This window comes from Mustela nigripes, chromosome 16 (genome assembly GCF_022355385.1).
Source record: "Mustela nigripes isolate SB6536 chromosome 16, MUSNIG.SB6536, whole genome shotgun sequence".
In the NCBI taxonomy this organism is placed as follows: domain Eukaryota; kingdom Metazoa; phylum Chordata; class Mammalia; order Carnivora; family Mustelidae; genus Mustela; species Mustela nigripes.
In genome coordinates, this window is record NC_081572.1 from 35,288,633 (window position 1) to 35,313,723 (window position 25,091).

Here is a 25,091-nt window from a genome sequence, read left to right on the forward strand (position 1 = left end):
GATCATGACCTGAGCCAAAGGCAGCAGCTTAACCCACTGAGCCACCCAGGCGCCCTGTAAGTTGTGTTTAGAGCACAACTTAGTAGTGTAGTTTTAGAGCAAGCACTCTTCTTCTCTTTTTAGGTGTTCTTGTGCCCAGCTGTGTCTTTTATATTTATTATATTGTCATTATTTATTCATGAATCTGTCTCTTAGCCATGAATTCCTTGAAGGTAGAGTTGATTATTTTTAGATTTGTATTCCCCATTGCATAGCACAGTGTTTGAGCATATGATAAGTAAGGGCTCAATAGCTTGTAATATTTTAATTTTTATGTTTTGCATTTTAAGATGGTCTTTCTAGAAGGATTCTGTTTCACTAGTGAATACCATAGTCTTTGTTTTATCTCTGGTCCAGTATTGGTCCTTTCTGTGTAATTGCTTTTGCTGCCTCAGTGCTACAATCAGAAAGTGATTATCAAGTACTTCTTTTTCTTACCAGATCTTGTTATTTGTGAATTGCTAATTCTCAGCAACTAAATATTTTAAAAACTGAGATGTCTTTTTTTTTTTAAGATTTTATTTATTTATTTGACAGAGAGAGATCACAAGTAGGCAGAGAGGCAGGCAGAGAGAGAAGAGGAAGCAGGCTCCCTGCTGAGCAGAGAGCCCGATGTGGGGCTCGATCCCAGGACCCTAGGATCATGACCTGAGCCGAAGGCAGCGGCTTAACCCACTGAGCCACCCAGGCGCCCCAAAACTGAGATGTCTTGAAGTCACCAGAGCTTTTTTGTGATGAGATTTGTGTTAAATTTCCCTGAAAGTCATTTTTTTTTAAAGATTTATTTATTTATTTGACAGATAGAAATCACAAGTAGGCAGAGAGGCAGGCAGAGAGAGAGGAGGAAGCAGGCTCTCCGCTGAACAGAGAGCCTGATGCGGGGCTTGATCCCAGGACCCTAGGATCAGGACCTGAGCCGAAGGCAGAGCTTTAACCCACTGAGCCACCTAGGCACCCCTGAAAATCATTTTTGATATGAGAAAAAATATTTTGCCCTTCTGTTTTTACCTTTGGTGTTTCCTTGTTGTTGTCTTCTGTTCACACTTCCTGTTTGAGGAGGGATTATGGTTCTGTCCCTATAGCTTTCAATAAGATTCTGGATGGTTTCTTAACTCTCATGACAGAATGTTATAGGTGTACGGTTGACCTTTGACCCTTGGGGGCTATGGGCACTGACCCCCTGGGCAATCAGAAATTCACATAAAATTGTGATTACTGAAAAAAATTTTTTAAAGTAATCTCTCTCCAATGTGAGGCTTGAACTCATAACCCCGAGATCAAGAATCACATACTGTATCCACTGAGCCAGCCAGGTGCTCTTGATTCCACAAAATCTTAACAGTTAATAGCGTGCTGTTGACTGGAAGCTTTACCGATTACATAAACAGTAAATTAACACATATCTTGCACGTTATATGTATTGTATATTGTATTTTTTTTTAAGATTTTATTTATTTATTTGGCAGACAGAGATCACAAGTAGGCAGAGAGGCAGGCAAAGAGAGAGGGAGAAAGTAGGCTCCCTGCTGAGCAGAGAGCCCTATGGTGGGGCTCTATCCCAGGACCCTGGGATCATGACCTGAGCCGAAGGCAGAGGCTTTAACCCACTGAGCCACCCAGGCATCCCTATATATTGTATTCTTAAGGTAAGCTAGAGAAAACATTATTAAGAATCACAAGGAAGAGGAAATAACATCTACAGCACTGTACTGTTTTTATTGATATTTTAAGTTTGTGTCATATGTTTACAAGATGAATCTTCTGTGAGTACCCACATTAATATTATTGTGTATAATACAAAACATTGTAGATGTTATATGTATTACTAACACTAGGCATCAAAAATGAAAAAATAATGTGAAAAACAAATTCATATTTACAGGCTTAACAATTCATACATTGATAATGAAGAAGCAATATGATTGCTTATGGTAACCTGGTGTTATTGATCCATTTGTTTCATAGTAGCTTAGCCTAATGAAGTTATTCTAATGAATGAGTCATTAAACAGTTTTCATGGCATCCATTATTATAGTCCTTTTCATAATTCATTGTCACATTAAAAAACATACCTGTGATCATAGTCTGATAATACAGTGTTTCCAATTATGAGAGAGGCATACTGTATCAATAACATACTTCTTTCAAAGAAAAGTCATAAAAACAATAAAAACTAACACATTACTGATTTTATATGAAATACCATTCACTATGGTGAGTGCTGTGAATTGTGTAAGCCTGATGATTCACAGACCTTTACCCCTGGGGCAAATAATACATTATATGTTAATTAAAAAATTAAAAGAAATATCGTCCACTTCATGCATACATAAAGATAGGCTATCCACTTCCATATGAGTTTTGTACACGGTGTTCTACATGATGAATAGTTAGATGATGATGACAAAAACACCTACAGTTCTTGCCATAACTGTATGTATCTAGTAACTGTACTAGATTTTCATACAAAGAAACACATATACACAAGAAAAGCTTTTTAACTTTGACCGACAGTTACTTACTATTCATTAAGTAAAAGTAGATTATCATAAAGGTCTTCCTCATTGTCTTCATATTGAGTTGGCTGAGGAGGAGGAAGAGGAGGGGCTGTCTTGCTGTCTCAGGGGTGGTAGAGGCAGAGGATGTGGAGGACGTGGAAGAGGAAGCAGAAGAGGCAGGTACACTTGGTAGAACTTTATGGAAATGCATTGTAATTTCTGCCCGATTTTTTTGCTTTTTCGGTTTTTTAAAGCATCATGTAGAGATGTCAGCATGATAACGGTACCAATCCTTCTTCCACTATTTGCTTTAGTTTTAGTGCCCGTATCATAGGAGGGTCCAGGTCATAAAAGAATTCAAAATAGTCTTGACTAATTGAAATCCTTCTGCTAAATTGTCTAATGTCAATTTGTTTTCGGGCCCTGCTTCTTTTAGATCTTGTTTCTCATCATCTAGCTCCAGTTTGGAAACCTGTATCTCCATTGTATTGTCTCCGTCAAGTTCTGCTTTCTGGTGGTGCTGGTGTGGTGTCTATTTGTTCTTGAATTTTTCCAAGATCCCTATCTTGAAACTCTTTATCCCCCACTTTTTTTTTTTTTTTTTTTTTTTTTTTTTTCAAATTCCTTTTTTTTTTTCTTTTTTTTCCCCCTTTTTTTTTTTTTTTTTTTTTTTTTAATATCTACAATCTCTTTCATGGTTTCCTTGATTGGCTCTTTTGTAAATCTTGTGAAGGCACCTGTAACATTTGGACACAGTTTTCTCCAGCCAGATTTTATTGTTTCAGGCTCTGATGGCTTTTGCTGCTTTTTCTATAACAGTGGTGGCATCTTCAGTGGTGTAATCTTTCCAGGCCTCTCTAATATGTTCTCTTCCATAGCATTGACAATCCTTTCCAAAGAATACCATATGTAATGAGCTTTATGACTTCTTATGACCTGACCCCCTGATACAGAGGTTGAACTAGAGACATTGCATTTGGGGGCAGGTAGATCACTTTTACACCTTTGGTGTTGTACTCATAGGGTTCTGGGCACCCAGGGGCATTGTTCAATATCAAAAGTATTTTTTCATTTGAAAAATATGATTTGCTAGTCACTCTTTTGTCTAAGCAAATCTGAGTGCCTACGATGTACCAGATAAAGTTCTAGTCTGAGATCACTGCTCCAAAAATTGAAATTTGTTACTGTTCTTCCATTCCTCAATCACAGCGTCCACCCCAAGAGTTTGTACCCCTCTTCCTGTGTAAAGGGATTTCACACTTAAAGACTTTTTTTTTTTTTTAAAGGGTCTTGATTGGGGTGGAGCCCACCTCCATCCGTTAGAGGGGAAGACCCAGTTTCCCTGATATTCTTGCAGGTGGACATGACTCCTTATGGCTTCACCACTCAGATGACCACATGCCAGACTCTGACTCAGGACCTGGTGATACAGAGGCTGGAACTTGTGCAGAAGCATTTGGCATAGGTGGTAGGAGTCGCAGTAGTGTTGTCAGGAGCAGCAACAATAGCAGTCCTGGCCACAGGGTCCAATGTTCAAAATTTAATAAGGATGAGAATAGGAAGAACTTTAAAAAGTAGACCCTTATTGGCAAGATACTTCTGACTATAGGGATAGAGCATTGATGGAACGGGTTCTCGTAGTGGAGAGACTTTGTTGTATAGCCCAATGACTGATGTTTATCTTTTTCCTTCAAGCATCAGGTGTTAGCAACTTTAGAGATAAGGGCAGTCCTGACCATGAACCCAAGTGCATCATGAACCCAAGTGCATTGTACAAAACAGTAGAATTAGCTTGTCTCTTCCTATCTTAAATCCCGGTGCTTGCTTCTCTTCCTTACCAATAAATATTCTTTGCGGCATTCTACCCTCCCTGTGTGCCCCTGCATCCCCAGGATAGGACACTTAGATCTGCATTAAAAACTTGCTCGACAGATACCCTTCTCTTCAATGGTTTTCTAAATGGCATCTGGGAATTCATCTGCTGCCTTTTGGTCAGCAGAAACTGCTTTTCTTGTTGACATTTTTTTAAAAAAAGATTTTATTTCCTTGATAGAAAGAGACCACGAGTAGGCAGAGAGGCAGGCAGAGAGAGAGAGAGAGAGAGAGAGAGAAGCAGGCTCCCTGCCAAGCAGAGAGCCCAATGCAGGGTTCGATCCCAGGACCCTGAAATCATGACCTGAGCTCTAGGCAGAGGCTTAACCCACTGAGCCACCCAGGCGTCCCCTTGTTGACATGTTTTAAGGCAGACCTCTTTTTTCCAAACCATCCTTTGCTGGGATTAAATTCGTCAGCTTGACTAGATCCTTCCATCTTCCTTTTGCCATAAGTTGTCATCTGGTGACTTTGATTTTTCTTGAATCATGTTAGAGTCTACAGGTACGCCTTTCTTATTAACAACCTGCACCCACATAAAAGCTGCATTTTCAGTACGAGATAAAAAGGTATTTCACAAAAAGTATAAGGTTTTCACTCCTGCTGGCACAGATGTAGAGAGGGTTCATGAATCTACCCCCTACCCCAGCCTTTTTAAAATAATGATCCTTACAGTGGATTCATTTATCTTCAAATAGTGGGCAGCCGCAGCTGTAGACCTCACTGTGTGGTACATATCAGGCAATTCAGCTTTTTCTTAAAATGGTATGACTTTTCTCTTTCTTGGGAGCACTTCCAGCCCACTAGCAGCACTTCGTATGGGCCCCCTGGTGATACTCAAGGCTTAGGGTTTTGCACTAAATGTGATGAAAAATACATGAGAACCATGAGAGATCACTTTTTACTGTGATACACAATTTACTAGAGAGATTAACTATTCACGAAGAAATGATTAGCAGCACACGGTATTTTAAGCAGATGTTCTGACACTTGAGCTCACTATAATAGCAACAGGAGGTGGCTACAAAATTATTAACAGTTGTACAGTATGTACTACAGTTAATTTTATGCAGTTATGATTTAATACCGCATTTTTACACTTGTTTGCATTTCTCTCAGAATGGCACCAAGTACGGTCTGTAAGTGTGTGTAAGTTTTGAGAAATTTTAACTTTTTCTAATTTTGTATATTTTATGATAGTAAATGGTAAAGTAGACAAGTATCTACATATATTTAATGCATTCATGACATACCTTTCAGTTTTCTTTTATATTTCTAGGCTGTACAGTTCATCTGTTTTTCCAAATTGCAAATCTCTAAAAAATTTTTCAATGTCTTTATTGAAAAGAAAAGTCCACGTATAAGTGGACCGATGCAGTTCAAGCCTGTATTGTTGTACTTTGAAAGGCTTCGAATTTTTTAGGTTGTTAAGAGAAACCTAAAGTAAAACTAATCCTTGAGATTTATTTATTTTTTTTTATTTTTTTTTTATTTTTTTATTTTTTTAATTTTTTATTTTTTATAAACATATATTTTTATCCCCAGGGGTACAGGTCTGTGAATCACCAGGTTTACACACTTCACAGCACTCACCAAATCACATACCCTCCCCAATGTCCATAATCCCACCCCCTTCTCCCAAACCCCCTCCCGAGATTTATTTTTTGAAGGTGAAATACCTCTTCAAGCTATTCCCACTGTGGTCAGATGTATCACTTGTACCGTCCTGCTCTCTTTCTTTTTTTTCTGGAACCCTTCTTCATTTCTAATCTGGTCCTATCCTCTAGGCCTACTGTGTAGTTGTCATCCTGGGGTGTCATATCACGATCAGCCATCCTTTACCTCTCTCATGCTGGAGTCAGTGTTTTCCAGGTCCCTTTTCTTTTGTTTATCCCCTTATTTTGATGAAGAACATTTTCTTACAGCTGCTGGGAAGGGGGTCCAAGAGATTATTGTTACTTTCTCATTACTATATTTTATAGTGCTTATTTGGATGTAATTTAATTTTCCTTTTATCCTTCTCTAAGAATATTTGGAGGTTTTAGTATTGTTTTTTTCTTCCTTCTTTTTTTTTTTTTTTTAAAGATTTTATTTATTTATTTGACAGAGAGAAATCACAAGTAGATGGAGAAGCAGGCAGAGAGAGAGAGAGAGAGGGAAGCAGGCTCCCTGCTGAGCAGAAAGCCCGATGCGGGACTCGATCCCAGGACCCTGAGATCATGACCTGAGCCGAAGGCAGCGGCTTAACCCACTGAGCCACCCAGGCACCCTTTTTCTTCCTTCTTCATTATTTCTGTTATCCCCACTAACAACCCTTGTTTGTTTTGGTACCTTCCTTGTTGGTATCTTCCTCAATATAATTGAGGATATAATATAATCAGTTTAATTAGTTTTGACAAATGTATTTTCTTGTGTAATCAGCACACCAGGCAAATGTATAAAACATTTCCATCACCTTAGAAGAGTTCCTTCCTACCTCTTTTCAGTCTGTTCCTTATATTTCTACCCACATACCCTTTACTCCACCACTGGTCAGTCACCATCTTTGCCACCATAGTTAGTTTTGCCTCTTTAAGACTTTCATATAATGGGGCGCCTGGGTGGCTCAGTGGGTTAAAGGTTCTGCCTTCGGCTCAGATCATGATCCCAGGGTCCCGGGATCGGGCCCCGCATCGGGCCCTCTGCTCAGCCCTCTGCTCTGCCTCTCCGCCTACTTGTGATCTCTGTCAACTAAATAAAATCTTTAAGAAAAAAAAAAAAAAAGACTTTCATATAATGTGGTCATATAGTATGTTCTTTTGTGCCTAGTTTCTTTTGCTCAGTATCACTTTTGAGACTCATTTATGTTGCGTGATCAGTTTCTTAATTTCTATTGCAGAATACTACTCCATTGTATGGATATACTACATTTATTCACCTGTGTATGGACAAAGGAGTTGTTTCTAGTGTTTTGGCTATTATTAATACAACTCTTGTGTACATTTTTATACAGTATTTTCATTTCTCTTGGGTAAATAACAAGGAGTAGAATTGCTGGGTTATAGGATAAGTAAGTATATGCTTAAGTTTGTAAGAACTCCCAAACTGCCCATTTATTTTTAAAAGTGTACATTAAACATTGATTGGATGACTAATGTGTTTGAATTTGTCACTTGACTTATGGGATTTTCCTATTGGGTAATTAGTTGGGAACTCAGCCATTTCTAAGGAGGGAATAGAGTCTCCTCTCACTCCATGTCAGTAGCAGTAGGCATATGTTCTGCTATCATTTACTTTTCTTCGGGGAAGAATCCTATTTATTCTGCCTACGTGATACCTATGTCTCAGTAGGGCAAGGAATACAGATGCTCACTTAATCTTGACCTTTTTTCATTTCTGATTATTCTTACAGCTCTCAGGTAAACCTGCTGTTTCCATGTATGGAGCCTTTCTACCTCAGATGCTTTGGAGAATGTATCTCTGGCCTTTTTAAATATATATCTATATCTAAAAGGTTTGTGTGAAAGTTGTAGCTTGTGCCTGACTACGTCCTGCTTCAAGGTTAGACCTGAGGGTCTGGTCTAACCACTTTTCATACAGACTTTCAACCAGTCAGTCTCTCTTTATCTCCCCCATTACCACCTACCCCTCCCACTCCCGCCTTTGGTGGTAATTGGTACCATCAGTTCCTGAGCCTTTTTTGGGGGGTGCTCTGAATAGGGTAAAATAGGTAAATTAGTTTGCTTCTTGTTCATATTTCTCAACTGCTAGTGCTTAGGTTTCAGGTCTTTGGTCTGCATAGATAGGTCACCACTCCTCCAAACACTTGATGGTCACAGAAAAATTTGACTCATAGGTCCTCACTTTTCTCTTCCCTTTGTTCTTGTGAATTTATATCCTTTTATTCTTGCTGTAGTTTTAGTGAAGTCTAGAGAGACAAAAGTTTTTTTTTTTTTTTTTAAGATTTTATTTATTTATTTGACAGAGAGATATCACAGTAGACAGAAAAACAGGCAGAGAGAGAGAGAGGGAAGCAGGCTCCCTGCTCAGCAGGAAGCCCGATGCGGGACTCGATCCCAGGACCCTGAGATCATGACCTGAGCCGAAGGCAGCGGCTTAACCCACTGAGCCACCCAGGTGCCCCAGGAGATTTTTTTAAAAAATGATTTTATTTATTTGAGAGGAAGTGTGAGCAGGGGGAGGGGCAAAGGGAGGGGAAGAGAATCCCAGTCGAACTCCTCACTGAGCATGGAGCCCCACATGGGTTTGCTCTCATGACCCTGAGGTCACGACCGGAGCTGAAATCAAGAGTTAGACAGTAAATTGACTGAATCACACAGCTGCACCTGAGAAGAGATTTTTTAAAAAATGCGTTCAGGGATGCATGGGTGCCTCAAGTTGGTTAAGCATCTCATCTGCCTTTGGCTCAGTTAAGCATTTGCCTTCGGCTCAGGTCATGATCCCAAGGTTCTGGGATCGAGCCATGTATCAGGCACCCTGCTCAGCGGGGAGCCTGTGGCTTCCTCTTCCTCCTGCTCCCCTTGTTTATACTCTCACTCTCTTGAATAAATGAATTTTTAAAAAATGTGTTTAGTTTTCCATTTTTTACCTGAAGTTGTTTTTTCTTTCTAAAACTAAAATAACTACATTAATGTTATGTTTTCCTGCTTTAAAATTTTACTAAGCTTGATCCTAGTCTATTTTCCATCTGCCTAAATTTTTATTTTTTTGTTATTTCATTTTTAAAATAGGTACCATTTATTGAATGTCTGGGTGTAGTAGACCTCACCTATTATATGCTTTATATTCATTAGGCACTTTAGTTTAAATAAAAGTATGTGAAGCTGTTAGAGTATTGGAAGTATGATATAATTTCATTTTATTTCATGTTATTCTCACAGCAGTTATAGGAGGCTGTTCTCATCACACATATATGATAATGACAGCCACAGTAAATAACATTTAGATGGCTTTCTAGAACTCAGGCACTGTTCTGAGCAGTTTGCATTAGTGAACAGAATTCTCCCAGCCACCCAGTAAGGTACATACTCTGCAAACTGCCATCTTACAGAAGGTTCCAGGGATAAGGAATGACCCAGCCGGGATTGTAGTCCTCCTAAATTTTCATTTTTAAGGTTTTCAAAATTTCAGTTGTACAGAAGTGAACACTTTTATGTATGTACTCCTTGTCTACATTTGAGCCAATTGTTAGTCTGTTTATTTTGAATAAATAAAAATGCTGTTTATTTTCAGTAAATACGGATCTGTGGCAGTATTTTAGTGTTTAATATTCTATTTCTAGTATATACAGTAACTTAGACTCAGTCTGTCTTGTGTTGATAGACATCACTTGCTTTTTATAAGTGCTTTAAAAAGCTCATTACAGGGGTGCCTGGGTGGCTCAGTGGTTTAAGCCTCTGCCTTCAGCTCGGGTCATGATCTCAGGGTCCTGGGATCAAGACCCACATTGGGCTCTCTGCTCGGCGGGGAGCCTGCTTCCCCCTCTCTCTCTGCCTGCCTCTCTGCCTACTTGTGATCTCTCTCTGTCTATCAAATAAATAAATAAATAAATAAAAATCTTTAAAAAAATGCTCATTACAGGGGCGCCTGGGTCGCTTAGTGGGTTAAAGCCTCTGCCTTTGGCTCAGGTCATGATTTCCAGAGTCCTGGGATTGAGTCCTGCTTCGGGCTCTCTGCTCTGCAGGGAGCCTGCTTCTCACTGTCTATCTGCCTGCCTCTCTGCCTACTTGTGATCTCTGTCTGTCAAATAAATAAATAAAATCTTAAAAAAAAAGAAAAGCTTATTATATACATTTTCTCATGTTATAAATGAGTAAGTTCATTAGTCAATAGTCTGCTATTTTTTAAACATACTACTAAATAGTTCTTCAAATGATCTGAAACCAACAGTGTATGAGATTATCATTTTATATCCCAATGATTGATTTTTCTTATCTCTTCCACTAGACTGTGAGCATTCTAATTTGTTAGTAAAGCTGTTAATGCAATCAGCCATCTTGAAGAAATATGTATTTCAATAACTGAAGTAATTTCTTTACCATTACCATAGTTCATGAGATTGAGCTTTGTTCTGTTCTTTACTTTTGCATTCACTTTTTTTTTTTTTTTTAAAGGGAGTGTGCACACATCATGGGCGGGGCAGAGGGGAAGGGAGAGAATCTCAAGCAGCCTCCACTTCACACGGGATCTGATCTCATGACCCCGAGATCATGACCCAAGCTGAAATCAAGAATCCAATGCCTAACTGACTGAGCCACCCATGCCTCCCTCACTTTTGCATTCTTATGAGGAAAAAAATGACTATATTGAGGATGTTAATAGTATGACTCCAATTTTTAATGAATTAAGCATGTAGTATTTACATTTTTCTCTAGTTACTTATTCAAGTATTAGTTCTTATTTTTATTTTTATTTTTTTGACAGACAGATCACAAGTAGGCAGAGAGACAGGCAAAGAGAGAGAGAGGAGGAGGAAGCAGGCTCCTCGTCGAGCAGAGAGCCTGATGCGGGGCTCGATCCCAGGACCCTGGCATCATGACCTGAGCTGAAGGCAGAGGCTTTAACCCACTGAGCCACCCAGGCACCCCAGTTCATATTTTCTTATCATTGCCCTACAAATGGTCAGACCCATGTTTCTTTCCCTACTACAAACATTTATTGAATGATAATAGATGTGCCAGAGACTCTTCGGTCCTTATTTTGTTGGTCCTTTCTGCCTTGTGTGAAACTGTAGACCAGTTCCTTTTTCTTGTCCTTTGGAGACTATACTTTCTTGTTTTTCCTGTTCTAACTGTTCCTTATCAATATTCTTAGAGTATTTTTCTTTTTCTGCAGATTCTGTAAGCATTGGTTTCTTACAGTTTTGTCTCTGACTTACTGTGCTTCTTATTTATGATTTTAACTGTCATCTGTGTGCTGATGACTCTCTTCAAACCTCTCAGCTAAGCTTTACACTCATAATTGTAAAAACCCACTGAATTTTCCCAGGTTTTTCATATACAGTATATTCTTACCAGAGTTTATCATCTTTTCTTCCTCACTTATCTTTTCTTACATTCCCTTTCTACATGATATCACCATCCTTCAAGTTTCCCTGACTAGAACCATGAATATTATCCTAGATTGCTTCTCAGTCAGCCTCCAGGTTCTACTGACTTTTCTTCATAGACATTTTCCCAGATGCAGCTTCTCCTTTTCTTCTTGTATTAGTCTACTTTTTGCTTCTCTATACTACTAGTAGAATGGACTGTCTGAATTGTATCTGACATGTCCTGTTTCCTGTCTGCGTGGAATTTGTATCTGAATTGTGTCTGACTATATTCCTTCCTATATTATGACAGAGCAAAATTTCTATGACTTGGTCAAATGACTTTTACCCTAGGTTTATAGCTTACTACTTCCTGCCTTGTTTATTTTGTTCTAGTAACATACAATTCCATACACTCCATTCGTCCTTGTACTTTGTAACAAACTGTCATCTCTGCCTGGTATACCCTTGTTTCTTTTGCTTTGGTTAGCCTTTACATTTTTATGTAATTATCCTCTCTGTCCAGAGTCTTCTCTTTCTTCCACATGGGCTAAAGGTACCTACCTTTTTTATGTACCTATCTGTGCCTCCATTATGATCCCTGAACTGACTGCATACTATTAAAAAGTATTTTTCTTGTCCTTATAGACAGATACTGTTCTAATTGGTGAAAAAAAAAAAGTCTTCAAAATGTCTAAAATAATGACTTGGTAATTTTTTTGATAGCAGATGTCTAAAAATAATTAGGTTGTTACAATAATCAATTCATAGATTATTTTCTTTGTAAACGATGACAAAATCTAAGCTAAACTTGGAGAGTGTCCTCCATATGGATATAAGTGCTTAAGGAATATAAATAATACAATTTTTATCCCAAAGGAAGTTGAAGTATAGTTGGCATACAATATTTTATTAGTTTCAGGTATACAACATAGTGATTCAACATTTATATACATTATGAGTGCTTGTTATACAATGTTAATACAGTATTAACTATATTCCCAGTGCCGCTCTTTATATCCCTGTGACTTACTTATTTTATAGCTGGAAGTTTGTACCTCTTTATCCCCTTCACCTGTTTTATCCATCCCTTAATCTGTCTCTCTGGCAACCACCAGTTTGTTCTTTGTATTTATGAGTCTGTTTCTGTTTCGTTTGTTTTGTTTCTTGGATTCCACATATAAGTGCAGTCCTACAGTATTTGTCTTTCTCTGTCAGACTTATTTTGCTTAGAATAAATACCCTCGACATCCATCCAAATTGTTGCAAATGGCAAGATTTTGTTCTTTTTCATGGCTGAGTAATATTCTTTATTGCATATATATGTATGTGTATATACACATACACACATACCCACACACACACACCTCTTATCTTTATTCATTCATCTGTTTTTAAAAGATTTTATTTCTTCATTTTGAGAGAGAGAGAGAGAGAGAGAGTGCAGGCATGTGCTTGTGAGTTGGGGGAGAGGCAGAGATAGAGGGAGAGAGAGAGACTCTCCAGCAGGTTCCATGCTGAGCACAGAGCCCAACACGAGGCTTGGTCTCAGGACCCCGAGATCAAGACCTGAGCTGAAATCAAGAGTCAGCCACTTAACTGAGCCATCCAGGCACCCCATACCCATTTATTTTTATTAATTTAATAAATTTAGGTTGCTTCCAAAATTCGGCTCTTGTACATAATGCTGCAATGAACATAGGGGTGCATCTGTCTTTTGAAATCAGTGTTTTTGTTTTCTTTGGCTACTGTGAAGTGTGTGTATGAGGGGGAAATACTCAGAAGTAGACTGCTGAATCATATGGTATTTCTGTTTTTAATTTTTTGAGGAACTTCCGAAATGTTCCATTGTGGCTACACCAATTTACATTCCCACCAGCAATGCACAGGGGTTCCCTTTTTTCCACATCCTTGCCAACACTTACTTTTAAAAAAAATGAAGCTTTTGAGAGACTTCTTTTCTCTTCTGGTTTCTTACCCTCTTCAATTTCTGAATTGCAGTTACAGATGTAGAGCTGAAACGACTGAAAGATGCCTTTAAGCGGACCTGTGGACTCTCATACTATATGGGCCAGCACTGCTTCATCAGGGAAGTGCTTGGGGATGGAGTGCCTCCAAAAGTTGCTGAGGTAATCTTTGTATTCTCAGTTTTCCTTTGAGATGGTTGTCCACCAGTCTGAGTTCTTGAGGAGCTTTCTGGTCTTAACATGTGTAATCTTCCCTACAGTTATTTTTCTTCCTGAGTAAGTAAACAGGTCTTATTTTAGATGTCAGTATGACTATGTTTTTCAAGGCCAAATGGGAGTAACACGGATCTACAGTTCTTCTGCTTTTATTCTTCTGAGCTTCAGTAGCCACTGATTGTAACCATGGGACCATTTGTATGACTGACTTCTTATTGATATAAACTTCATTATTCTGACATATATATTTTATGTTAGGAGTATGTTTTTAGATCGTGACCTGAGCCGAAGGCAGAGGCTTAACCCACTGAGCCACCCATGTGCCAGGAGTATGTTTTTAAAATTTTTTGTTAAAGAAAACCTTTCCATAGAGCAAATCCTCATTAAATTAATTCTATAAAATTAAATGTTGTAAATGAAACACTAGCTTATTGGAACTTGTAAAGACTTATTTAATTTCTACTAAATATTTTAGATAGAGATAAGATGTCCTAAGTTGATATAAATATACCCTTTCTAAAAATAGTAAGTTAACTATTTTATAGCTACATACACAGATATGCATTTTGTTTTTCCAAATGTGCAATGAGAATAAAACGTTGAAAATGTTAATTTAAACACTGAAAATTATAGGAATTAAAGCTTAGTATATTAACAAAGAACCATAATTCACCCTTCTTTTTTTTTTTTTTTTTTTTTTTAAAGATTCTTATTTATTTGACAGAGAGAGACAGACAGACAGACAGAGAGGGAATACAAGCAGGGGGAGTGAGAGAGGTAGAAGCAGGCTTCCTCTGAGCAGGAAGCCTGATGCAGGGCTCTATCCCAGGACAGACACTTAACAAAGACAAACACTAGCAACTGAGCCACCCAGGCACCCCCATAATTCACCATTCTTAATTAGTGACAGTTTTTTTTTCTTTTTTTAAAAAACGATTTTATTTATTTATTTGACAGACAGAGATCATAAGTAGGCAGAGAGAGAGAAGCAGGCTCCCTGCTGAGCAGAGAGCTTGATCTCAGGACCCAGAGATCATGACCTGAGCTGAAGACAGGCTTAACTCACTGAGCCACCCAGGTGCCCTATAGTGACAGTTTCAATTTCTAACATGGGTTGTGTGCTTTTAAACCTGTGGTTTACATAATACAGAGTTTACATTTCTAAATTTTATCTTTTTTTTTTTTTTTGGTGGGAATATATATGTTGCATTAATTCTCCTTAATGTATTTGTTTTGTAAAATTATGTACCTCTGCCATTGTTTTGGATTTATGACAAAGTTAACTTTTTTTCTTAATACTATATTGGGTTTTCTTTTTTCAGTGTGAGTTCTTTTGCCTGTTTCTTTCAATCTTTTTGTCTTAAATGCTTGTATATCAAATTCTGGAATTTATTTTATTTTAGGATATGACTAACAGTGTATGAGATAATATAAATTGGCAGATGAGGAAGGGTCTTCTGAGTCCATAATAATTAAAATATTCCAAATTCAAATATATACTACCTTCAGCCTTTGTCTCCCTTCACCTCCTTTCTTAAAGTCAAAACTGTCAAACTGAATATAATTCATGGTACTGGGAAAAAATTAAGTCAGAATATCTCACTTGTCTTTCTGGATCATATATAAAGATTTACATGTATACATTGAGTTATAAGAGCTCTTTATATATTCTGTATACAAGTCTCTTATAAGATACATGATTTGCAAATATACCCTCCCATTTTATAGGTTGTCTTTTCACTCTCTAGATGGTACCCTTTGTAACACAAAACTTCTAAATTTTGGTGAAGTCCAACTTACTTATTTTTCCTTTTATCATTGTGTTTTATGTATTGTATTTAAGAAATCATGGCCCCTCCCTCCCCAAAAAAGAAAAAAGTAAATAAATCATCGCATAACCCAAGGTCATAAAGATTTATTTTTCTGTTTTTCCTCTAAGAGTTTTAGCTCTTCAATTTAGGTCTCTTCCATTTTGTATTAATTTTATGTATGGGATAAGGAGTTCAGCTTCATTCTTCTGCAAGTAGTTCTCCAGCTTTTGTACCATTTGTTAAAAAGACTGTTCTTTCCCCGTTGAATTGTCTTGTCACTGTTGTTAAAATTGTTGAAAATCAGTTGACCATAAACATAAAGTTTTTATTTCTGGCTCTCAGTTCTTTTCCATTGATATTTGTGTCTCTCTTTGAATCAGTATCACGTTTTCTTGATTACTCTAGTTTTGTAGAAGATTTGAAGTCAAAACATGTTCTTTTTTTTTTTTTTTTTAAGATTTTGTTTTTTTACTAAACAGAGAGCGAGTGGGCACGCCACGCTCTGAAGCATGAGTGAGGGGGAAGCAGAGGGACAAACAGGCTCCATCCCCTGAGACCCTGAGATCTTGACCTGAGCCACACTCAGGTGCTTTACTGATTGAGCCTCCCAGGTGCCCCCAAAACATGTTATTCTTCTAACTTCCAACTTTAATCTTCTTTTCCAAGTCGTGTCTATTCTAGGTTCTTTGTATTCACATATGAATTTTAGGATCATCTTGTCAATTTATGCAAAAAAGGCACCTGGGACTTTGATAGGGGATGCATAGAATCTGTAAATTGGTTTGGGGAGTATTACCATTTTAACAATATTTTAAGTCTTCTGACTTACGAAATTAGGAAGTTTTTGCATTTAATTTTTAATTTTTTAAAATGCTTTATAAGGGGTGCCTGGGTGGCTCAGTGGGTTAAGCCGCTGCCTTCGGCTCAGGTCATGATCTCAGGGTCCTGGGATCGAGTCCCGCATCGGGCTCTCTGCTCGGCAGGGAGCCTGCTTCCTCCTCCTCTCTCTCTGCCTGCCTCTCTGCCTGCTTGTGATCTCTCTCTGTCAAATAAATAAATAAAATCTCTAAAAAAAATGCTTTATAAGTTTAGTTGTACAACTCAGATGTCTATTGGCTGAACAAAATGTAGTAAATCCGTATTAACAGAATATTGTTTGTTAATAAAAGGAATGAAGTTTTTTGATATGTGCATGGACAAACATGCTGAGTCAAAGAAGTCAAACACAGAAGACCCATTTTTAACTCAGTTTTATGAAATGTTAAGAATAGCCAACTCTGTAGAAATGGAAAATATACTTGTTAAAATTCTGGTTGATTTTTTTCTTACTCACGTGTATAGCAGCTGCATCTTCTTCCTGTGTTCTGCTATTGGAGAGTCAATTCATGCGTCTCGTGTTTTGGAGGAATCTGTCCTTCCTGGGATGCCAGGCTATTTCATTGCCTCTGACAGGCTCAAGAAATATTGTAATATGATAGTTTATTTGGCTTTTTCTGGTTTTTAAGTTAGAAGTAACACTCTTGCGGATACTTTACATTGAAGGTAGAAGTGGAACTCCGTGCAACATCATCTTTATGTGAATCTCTCATAAATTTGATTTCACCCAAAACTGCTTCAGGAATCTTGCTCTGTCCTTTGGAATCTCTGTTAAGAGCCTTCACTAGCTAGAATAATTAAACTAATTATTTTACAAGAGCAATCTTAATGTTAAATTGTAAAGTCCACAATGATAATTTCAAGTTTCAATTCAATTGTAGTTGACACTTTTTTGTGTAAAATCTAGCACTGTGCTAAAACACATGAATTCTGTAAATGCTTTTAGTGATGATATTAACCTTTTTTTGCGATAGTGTTAAAACGCATGATTTCTGTAAATGCTGTTAGTGATGATATTAGCCTTTTTTGCCATTTTATTTACTGACATAGGCTTATTTTAAGTGAGGATGGGTACTAATAGCATGTGGATATTGATTAGTAAGTATAATTCATTGTGTAAATTGTGAAGTATGATAAGGAGCTAATATTTTTATCTTTAATTGATCCCTGGTCTTTTCTCAGGAAAGGAAGTCATAGTTTCTCATACCGTGGTCTCAAAAGGTTGAGTGAACCTCATTTAAGCTCAGTTTTGGAGCAGTTTCAACATTCAGCTTGTGTTTTATTTTAGCTGTCTCTCAAAGATAGATAGACTTTACCAGCTTTTGTGTGTGTTTGGGAATGGGAGAGAATTTATTAGTATAATTCATAGTTGCAGAGACAAAGTTAATTGCTGAAGGGGAAATGCTACATTTTAAATAAAATGGAAGTTATAGGTCTACTCAGGTAGTTTTGAAGCTTGAATTTAGTTTTAATGTGTAGATAGACTCAGAATGGAGGTCTGCATTCTACAGCTTCAGGGAAATAAATTAAATGATTGGATTTATAAATAAAGAGATGGCCTTGTGAGACCTTTCTTAAAATCCTATGGAGAGCTTCAGCCTTAAATTTGTGTGAAGGGGGTCACCCACTCTTGGTGAGATTCTGAAATTAATGTTTTAAGGCACAACTGCATTACTTTAATGCCAGTATCTCTATACGAAAAGCCACAGGAACCATTTCAGCTGCCAGTTGTGGATAGAGAGAGAACTTCATTCCCTGGTTAATCAGTGTTTTCCTTTAAAGTAAAAGTAATAACATCTTTGAAAAGTAAGGGGAAGGTATTTTTGGAATCTTAGTAGAAAAGGATGATGAATTAAAAAGTAACTTTAGTCCTTAATATGTTAATTAAGAAGCAGTACGAGTTTCTAAATTATTTTCTAGAAGAGAGTCGCTGTATATTTTTAGAGTAAAAGAAAGATTTATTTAGGATTGAACTGAACTCTCATTTTTTTTTTTTTTAACTTTGTCTGAAGACTTACTGTGATAAATTCTAAGACATTTTGGATAAGGAATAAAAACTCATGACAGTTTACAAGTTTTGGAATTTAAGCATTGATTTCATTTGTCTCATTGTTTCTAGAATAGATTAGTGTAATTAATATTTTGATGCAATTCTGATCTTGCTTGTAATATAACCATGTATTATTTGAGTAGAATATCAGATGAATAGAATTTGAGGGCCTTGAGATAACAAAGTCAAATGAAGTATGGGGTAAGTAAATGAAAAATGTGTAATACTTGAAATTGGCCTTTTCTGAACCAAGACCACTAACTCTTAATAATCCAGTGCTTCTTTTGGGTGCCACCCATCCCCCAACTCCTCTCCTCCCAAAGAAATTCTAATAACATAATATTTCCATGTAGTATTAATTTGTAATCACTTCCTATTATTTTCACATTCACTTAAAAGTAGTTTTCAGGGGCGCCTGGGTGGCTCAGTGAGTTAAGCCTCTGCCTTTGGCTTGGGTCATGATCTCAGGGGCCTGGAATTGAGTCCCGCATCGGGCTCTCTGCTCTGCAGGGAGTCTGCTTCCTCCTCTCCCTCTCTCTGCCTGCCTGTCTGCCTGCTTGTGATCTCTGTCTGTCAAATAAATAAATAAAACCTTTAAAAAAAATTAAAAGTAGTTTTCACCATTTACAAAATCGGCTAGGCAAGTGAATTTGGAATAGCTACTCATTAACTTTTTTTTTTTTTTTTAAACGAAAAATTCTTAAATCTCTATCTCAGGATTTATGTCGATTCTGGATGACTGTTGAATATAGTAGTACCGTTCCACCTTTCTCTTTACAGCTGCCGCTGACAGTTTCAGCTCACATTGTTTTTCTCCCATTCCTTACAGGTTCTAAAGCCTGCCTCTGCTATGTAACAACATTTTATGAAGTGACGGCTTGTTCATTTAAATCTTGTCTCTGAACCAAGTTGCAGTTCTTGATGGGCCAACTTCATGACTTTTAAAAAATATGCCCCAGAGTGCTGTGCGTATAGTGTAAACTTAATGAGCATTTATTAATGCTTTTTTAAAAGTAGTTATAGATAGGGACACACGTGGGTGGCTCAGTGGGTTAAAGCCTCTGCCTTCGGCTCAGGTCATGGTCCCAGGGTCCTGGGTCCAACCCCACATCGGGCCCTCTGCTCAGCAGGGAGCCTGCTTCCTCCTCTCTCTCTGCCTGCTTCTCTGTGATCTCCATCTGTCAAATAAATAAACAAAATCTTTAAAAAAAAGTAGTTATATATATATATATATAAAATATATATAGTAGTTATATATATATATATATATATATATATATATATATATATATAAAATATATTATTCTGCAAAATCCTATTACAAGAATGACCAGGGGCACCTGGGTGCGTCAGTGGGTTAAGCCTCTGCCTTCGGCTTAGGTCATGATCTTGGGGTCCTGGGATCGAGCCCCATAATGGGCTCTCTGCCTGGCAGGGAGCCTGCTTCCCCCCCCCTCTCTGCCTCCTCTCTGCCTACTTGTGATCTTTCCCTCTGTCAAATAAGTTTAAAAAATCTTAAAAAAAAAAAAAAGAATGACCAGAAAACCAATATTTGTGAAGTCAATTAGCTTTGCTAATTTTTGCAATCTTTGAACATTTAACCTTTTCCAAATTAGAGGAAAATGCACATGTTAAGTGAAAGCAATCTTAGAGCCTAAAGTGTTTACAGAGATAGTGATCAACATGTAAAAACAGTTGATTAGTAGAGTATTTTCCACTAGTGGTGGTAAATTTACACTGAAGTGTTCATATTCATTTAGATGCCCCTTGGGACTGGGGACGTAGTTATTGTATAGTCAAGGTTTAGGGGGACTGACCACAGAATTATGATTAGTATTTGTTTTTTTGTTAGTTGATCTGTATTACTTAGTACATTCCTTTATGTTGGATTTACTAGAATGATGGCTAACAACTTTCTTGACAACGCTAGTCATTGATTGTTAGTGCTAGGTGCTACAGATCATTGACTTTTGTGATATCCAAAATAATTGCTTATATCAGCCAGAGAAGAGTAGCTAACTGTGTAACATTTATTACTGTAAATCCTGATCTTGACATTATAAGCTGACAGGAGAACACTAGGTAGGATACTGGTTTAAAATCTTTCTCTGTAAGCAGAATCTGTAAAACATTCACTAAACTTGATTTTAATTGCATTGGTTTTTGTTCTCAGTGTAATATTTATGCTAGTTCATAAGTTTCATGGTTTTCCAGTATTTCTCTTTGAAAGACTAGACAGAAAAGATACCAAGGATTTTATTAGGTGAAAATATTAACAGAATATTCTACCCACTTGTAAAATTATGTATGGACTTTTAAAAAAATGCATTATTGTCTTTATGGTTCTTTTCTTAAAATTAAAAAAAAAATTTTTATGTCTTTATGGGTCTTAACTGCCAAGTTTTACTCTAGAGTGATTTTTAAATAGCTTCATAAACTATTGAGAAACAGTTTATAGGAGTGTCCGGGTGACTTATTCAGTTGAGTGTCCAATTCTTGATTTTGGCTCAGGTCATGATTTCAGGACCTTGAGTTTGAGGCTGCAGTGGGGAGTCTCTTGAGGATTCTCTTCCTCTCCCTGTATGCATCAGCTTGTGTGTGTGCACATGCTTGCTCTCAATCTCCCTCTCACTCTCTCTCAAATAAATAAATAAATATTAAAAAAAAAAGTTTATAGAAGAACTGACATGTCATTAAGCATAATGGAATTAGTGAACTTCTTATATAAAGCATTATATCAAGTACATTGTGTAAATTACGAATGTTGTAAATTGTATTGCATATGTCAGAGAAGTTACTTATATTAGAACTAAAAAATACTTTTACAGAAAATAACTTACACATAATCACTCAAATCCTTGATGTATTAACTGAGCTACCGATATGACTGGTGTAATTGGTGAAAATAATCAGTATATCCTGTTAAAGTCAGTCTTGTTAAACACATCTGTCCAATAGCATCTTCCTTAATTGGCGTAATAAAGGTAAAATAAGGTTGATTTAATTTATAACTATGTTAAAAACTCTGCAAAAATTTAGCTGATAAGATTTAGCTAGGTTTGACTATAGAAATCATAACATTTAGGGCACCTGGGTGGCTCAGTTGTTAAGCATCTGCCTTTGGCTCAGGTAATGATCCTGGGGTCCTGGGATCAAGCCCCACATTGGGCTCCCTGCTCCGTGGGAAGCCTGCTTCTCACTCTCCCACTCCCCCTGCTTGTGTTCCCTCTCTCAGTTGTGTCTGTCTCTGTCAAAGAAATGAATAAACTCTTTAAAAAATTTTTATAAAATAGAAAAATCTTAACATTCATATAAAAATAATTCTAGGGGAGCCTGGTTGGCAGTTGTTAAGTGTCTGCCTTCAGCTCAGGTCATGATCCCAATGTCCTGGGATTGAGCCCCACGTGCCAGAGAGCCCGTTTCTCCCTCTCCTACTCCCCCTGCTTGTGTTCCCTCTCTTGCTGTTTGTCTGTCAAATAACTAAATAAAATCTTTAAAAAACAATAATTCTAAATGGTGGGAAAAGCAACTAGTATTTGCTAAACTTGAGTGAATATAGAGGGAGACATCTGAATTCTTAACTTTTTCCCCTTTCTCCCCAGGCCCATAGATGGAATAAAAATAGGCTTATTTTACTGAGGAGCTGCCTAATAAAATTGTCACAGAAATGGAACCATTTTGTTTGCCTTGTATATGGTTGCTATTATCTTCTAAGACTTTCTTCTTTGACTACTGTGAGTAACTACATTCAGTATTTAGATTAAAATGTAGGACCCTGAGATCATGACCTGAGCCGAAGGCAGATGCCTAACAACTGACTGAGTCAACCAGACATCCCATCCATGGGAATGCTTTAAAGAAATTTTGTCCTGTATTTGTAGCTGCTAAAAGTTAGATAATTGAAGTTTTTAATTCTTTTTTTTCCCCCCAGTGATGATATACTACTGAAATACATCTTTTCATTGGGTAGTCTTTCCATGACATTCTTTCCTTTAAAATAGAAGCATATTAAAAATATCTGTTCTGTTCATCATAAATACAGTAAAATGTATTCACAATGAAGATTTTCTTTTAACTACTTTGAAAAATTGTACTTGATGACTCAGCAGTAAAAAGGAAGATGTAAAAAAAGGAAGATCTATTGATATAAGCAAAAACATGAACGAATTTCAGAATCACTGTGCTAAGTGAAAGAATCCAAGTAAAAATAGAATATATGCTTATGATTTCATTCATGTAAAATTCTAGAAGTTGCAAAGTTCTCTATCTTGAAAGGAAGCTTACTGGGTGTTGGTGGTGCACGGGGAAGAGGGAGAGAGATTACAGAGGGACATGAGGACAGTTTGGAGTTTACTAGTTTTTTTGATTTTGGCGATAGTTTCAGAGGTATGACATGCCATTACAAAACTGGTCATTTGTATACTTTAAATATGTGCAGTTTATTGTACCTCAGTTATCCCTCAAAAACTTTGTTAAACATTTAATTGGATTTTCAGAAAGAATACTAATACTACTTGGAAAAGAGAGCCTGAAATATAAAAATTGACTCCCTTACAGTTAGGATATTTGGGTTTTAGTTCTAACTGATTAATTTTTTTTTTAAGATTTTATTTATTTATTTGACAGACAGAGATCACAAGTAGGCAGAGAGGCAGGCAGAGGGAGAGAGGGGAGAGCAGGCTGCCTGCTGAGCAGAGAGCTGGATGCAGGGCCCGATCTCAGGACCCTGGGTTCATGACCTGAGCCGAAGGCAGAGGCTTTAATCCACTGAGCCACCCAGGTGCCCCCTAACCGATTAATTTATTTCAAAGTTTTTTCCTAGTCACTTAAGCTCTGAGGCAAAAGAACTTCCAAACCTTTGATCACAGTGGTTGTAGGAATTAGGTGTATGAACAGCTTGATTGTAATTAGAAAAGTTAGAAATGCAGTTAAATTTATGTTTTAGTGGTCTTTGAAATCAGCCTGGAATGGAGTAGGAAAGGATGTGGGCTAGGTTAGGCTGGGAAGGTTGAGGCAGTGAAAGGGAAGACTTCTCAATGATAAATTTGGAACTCTGCCTTTTCACTCTTGATTTGAAGTTACATATTGAGTTAAACGTGTAGAAAATTGAAGTTAAAAGCAAGGAGATTCCAGATTGAGATTGTTAGAAATAGAAGGTCCAGGATAATCAGTATCTAAGAAAAGTAAGGATAATAAGGTAGGACAGGGAGCCAGTTGTGAGGACAAGGATCCAATCTTATTATCATGCATTAAGGTGTGAAAACATGAAGAAGAAAAGCCTCCATAGGCAGAATTCCGAGACACTGACTCCAAGGAGAGCAGTTTTGACTTGAAACCTTGTGGTTGAACCTGAAGATTCTGGTTTAACAGAAGTTTTTTTTTTTTTTTTTTTTTTTAAAGATTTTATTATTTATTTATTTGTAAGAGAGAGAGCGTGAGAGCGAGCACAGGCAGACAGAGTGGAAGGCAGAGTCAGAGGGAGAAGCAGGCTCCCTGCGGAGCAAGGAGCCCGATGTGGGACTCGATCCCAGGACGCTGGGATCATGACCTGAGCCGAAGGCAGCTGCTTAACCAACTGAGCCACCCAGGCGTCCCGGTTTAACAGAAGTTTTGAAGCTTCTTCAAAGCACCTGTGGATCTAAGGAGACTGCAGCTTCTTCATTGGGATGGGACTAGATCAGGGACAGACACTTGCTTTAAAGGAAGCTAGTAGGGTGGCTGGGGGCTCAGTGGGTTAAGCCTCTGCCTTCAGCTCAGGTCATGGTCTCAGGGTCCTGAGATCAAGGCCCACATTAGGCTCTCTGCTCAGCAGGGATCCTGCTTCCCCCTCTCTGCCTGCCTCTCTCCCTACTTGTGATCTCTCTCTCTCTGTCAAATAAATGGGTAAAATCTTAAAAAAAAAAAAAAAAAAAAGGAAGCTAGTTAGTGGATGGGAAGTTACAACCCAGAATTTCAAAGAAATTAGTTAATTATTTTAAACCACTCCCAAGCTAATTGAGAGGGTATACTAATAATTTACCTCACTAATGTCTAGTGACACTGTAGTTTATACTCTGAGTATGACATGTCGTTGTGTATTTGAATACACTTAAATAGACAAGATATCTAGAGATGAGAAAAGAGGTCGAGACCGAATCTCAGAACTTGCTTTTTGGTGTGGTACAAGCAGGAAGTTACCTAAGACAGGCAGAATTAGTAATCTGGTTTGTCCAGTTAATCCTAGGATTAGTTATCAGTTGGACAGTCCATCAGATGTAAATAAGTAATGTACAGAGGTATCCTGGGTTATTTTGTTTTGGCAAGGCTTCTTTGCTTTTGTGCTTGAGGAAGGGAGAGAAGTGATATGGAGTATTCTACTCTCTAAATTTAAGAAGAGTATTAGTAACTTTCTTGTGGACTCTGGTGTTACATAAACACTTTATGATACAGGTTTATGTTTAGCATCTAGAACCGTTTTCTGTGGGATAGATACCTGATGCAGACTTATGAAGCTCTAGGACAGTTCTTACGTGAAAAAAATAGGGGTTATGGGATAAATATAGTAAGATATACTTCAGAACAGAGCCAATGGCATGTTTTAATTTTTTTCTGAAAATAGTATTTAATTTTTTTCCCTTTAACAGATTTAGCAGCTGATTCTTTAACAATAAAATAATTTGGGAGGATAGTAATCTACATAAAGAAAATTTCTGTCTCTTAAAATGTCTTTTTTTTCCATTTTTTATTTTTTAAAGA

At 37.4% G+C, this 25,091-nt stretch overlaps 1 protein-coding gene across 2 annotated transcripts in view; it reads left to right on the forward strand.

Annotated features, from left to right (window-relative positions):
• The window catches only part of USP32 (ubiquitin specific peptidase 32), a 221,581-nt gene that overhangs the window by 56,918 nt on the left and 139,572 nt on the right, over window positions 1-25,091 (forward strand). For both annotated transcript variants that reach the window (XM_059380701.1, XM_059380702.1), the window contains exon 2: window positions 13,438-13,565. In XM_059380701.1, the coding sequence (XP_059236684.1) occupies window positions 13,438-13,565 (128 nt within the window). The remainder of the gene's footprint in view (window positions 1-13,437; window positions 13,566-25,091) is intronic.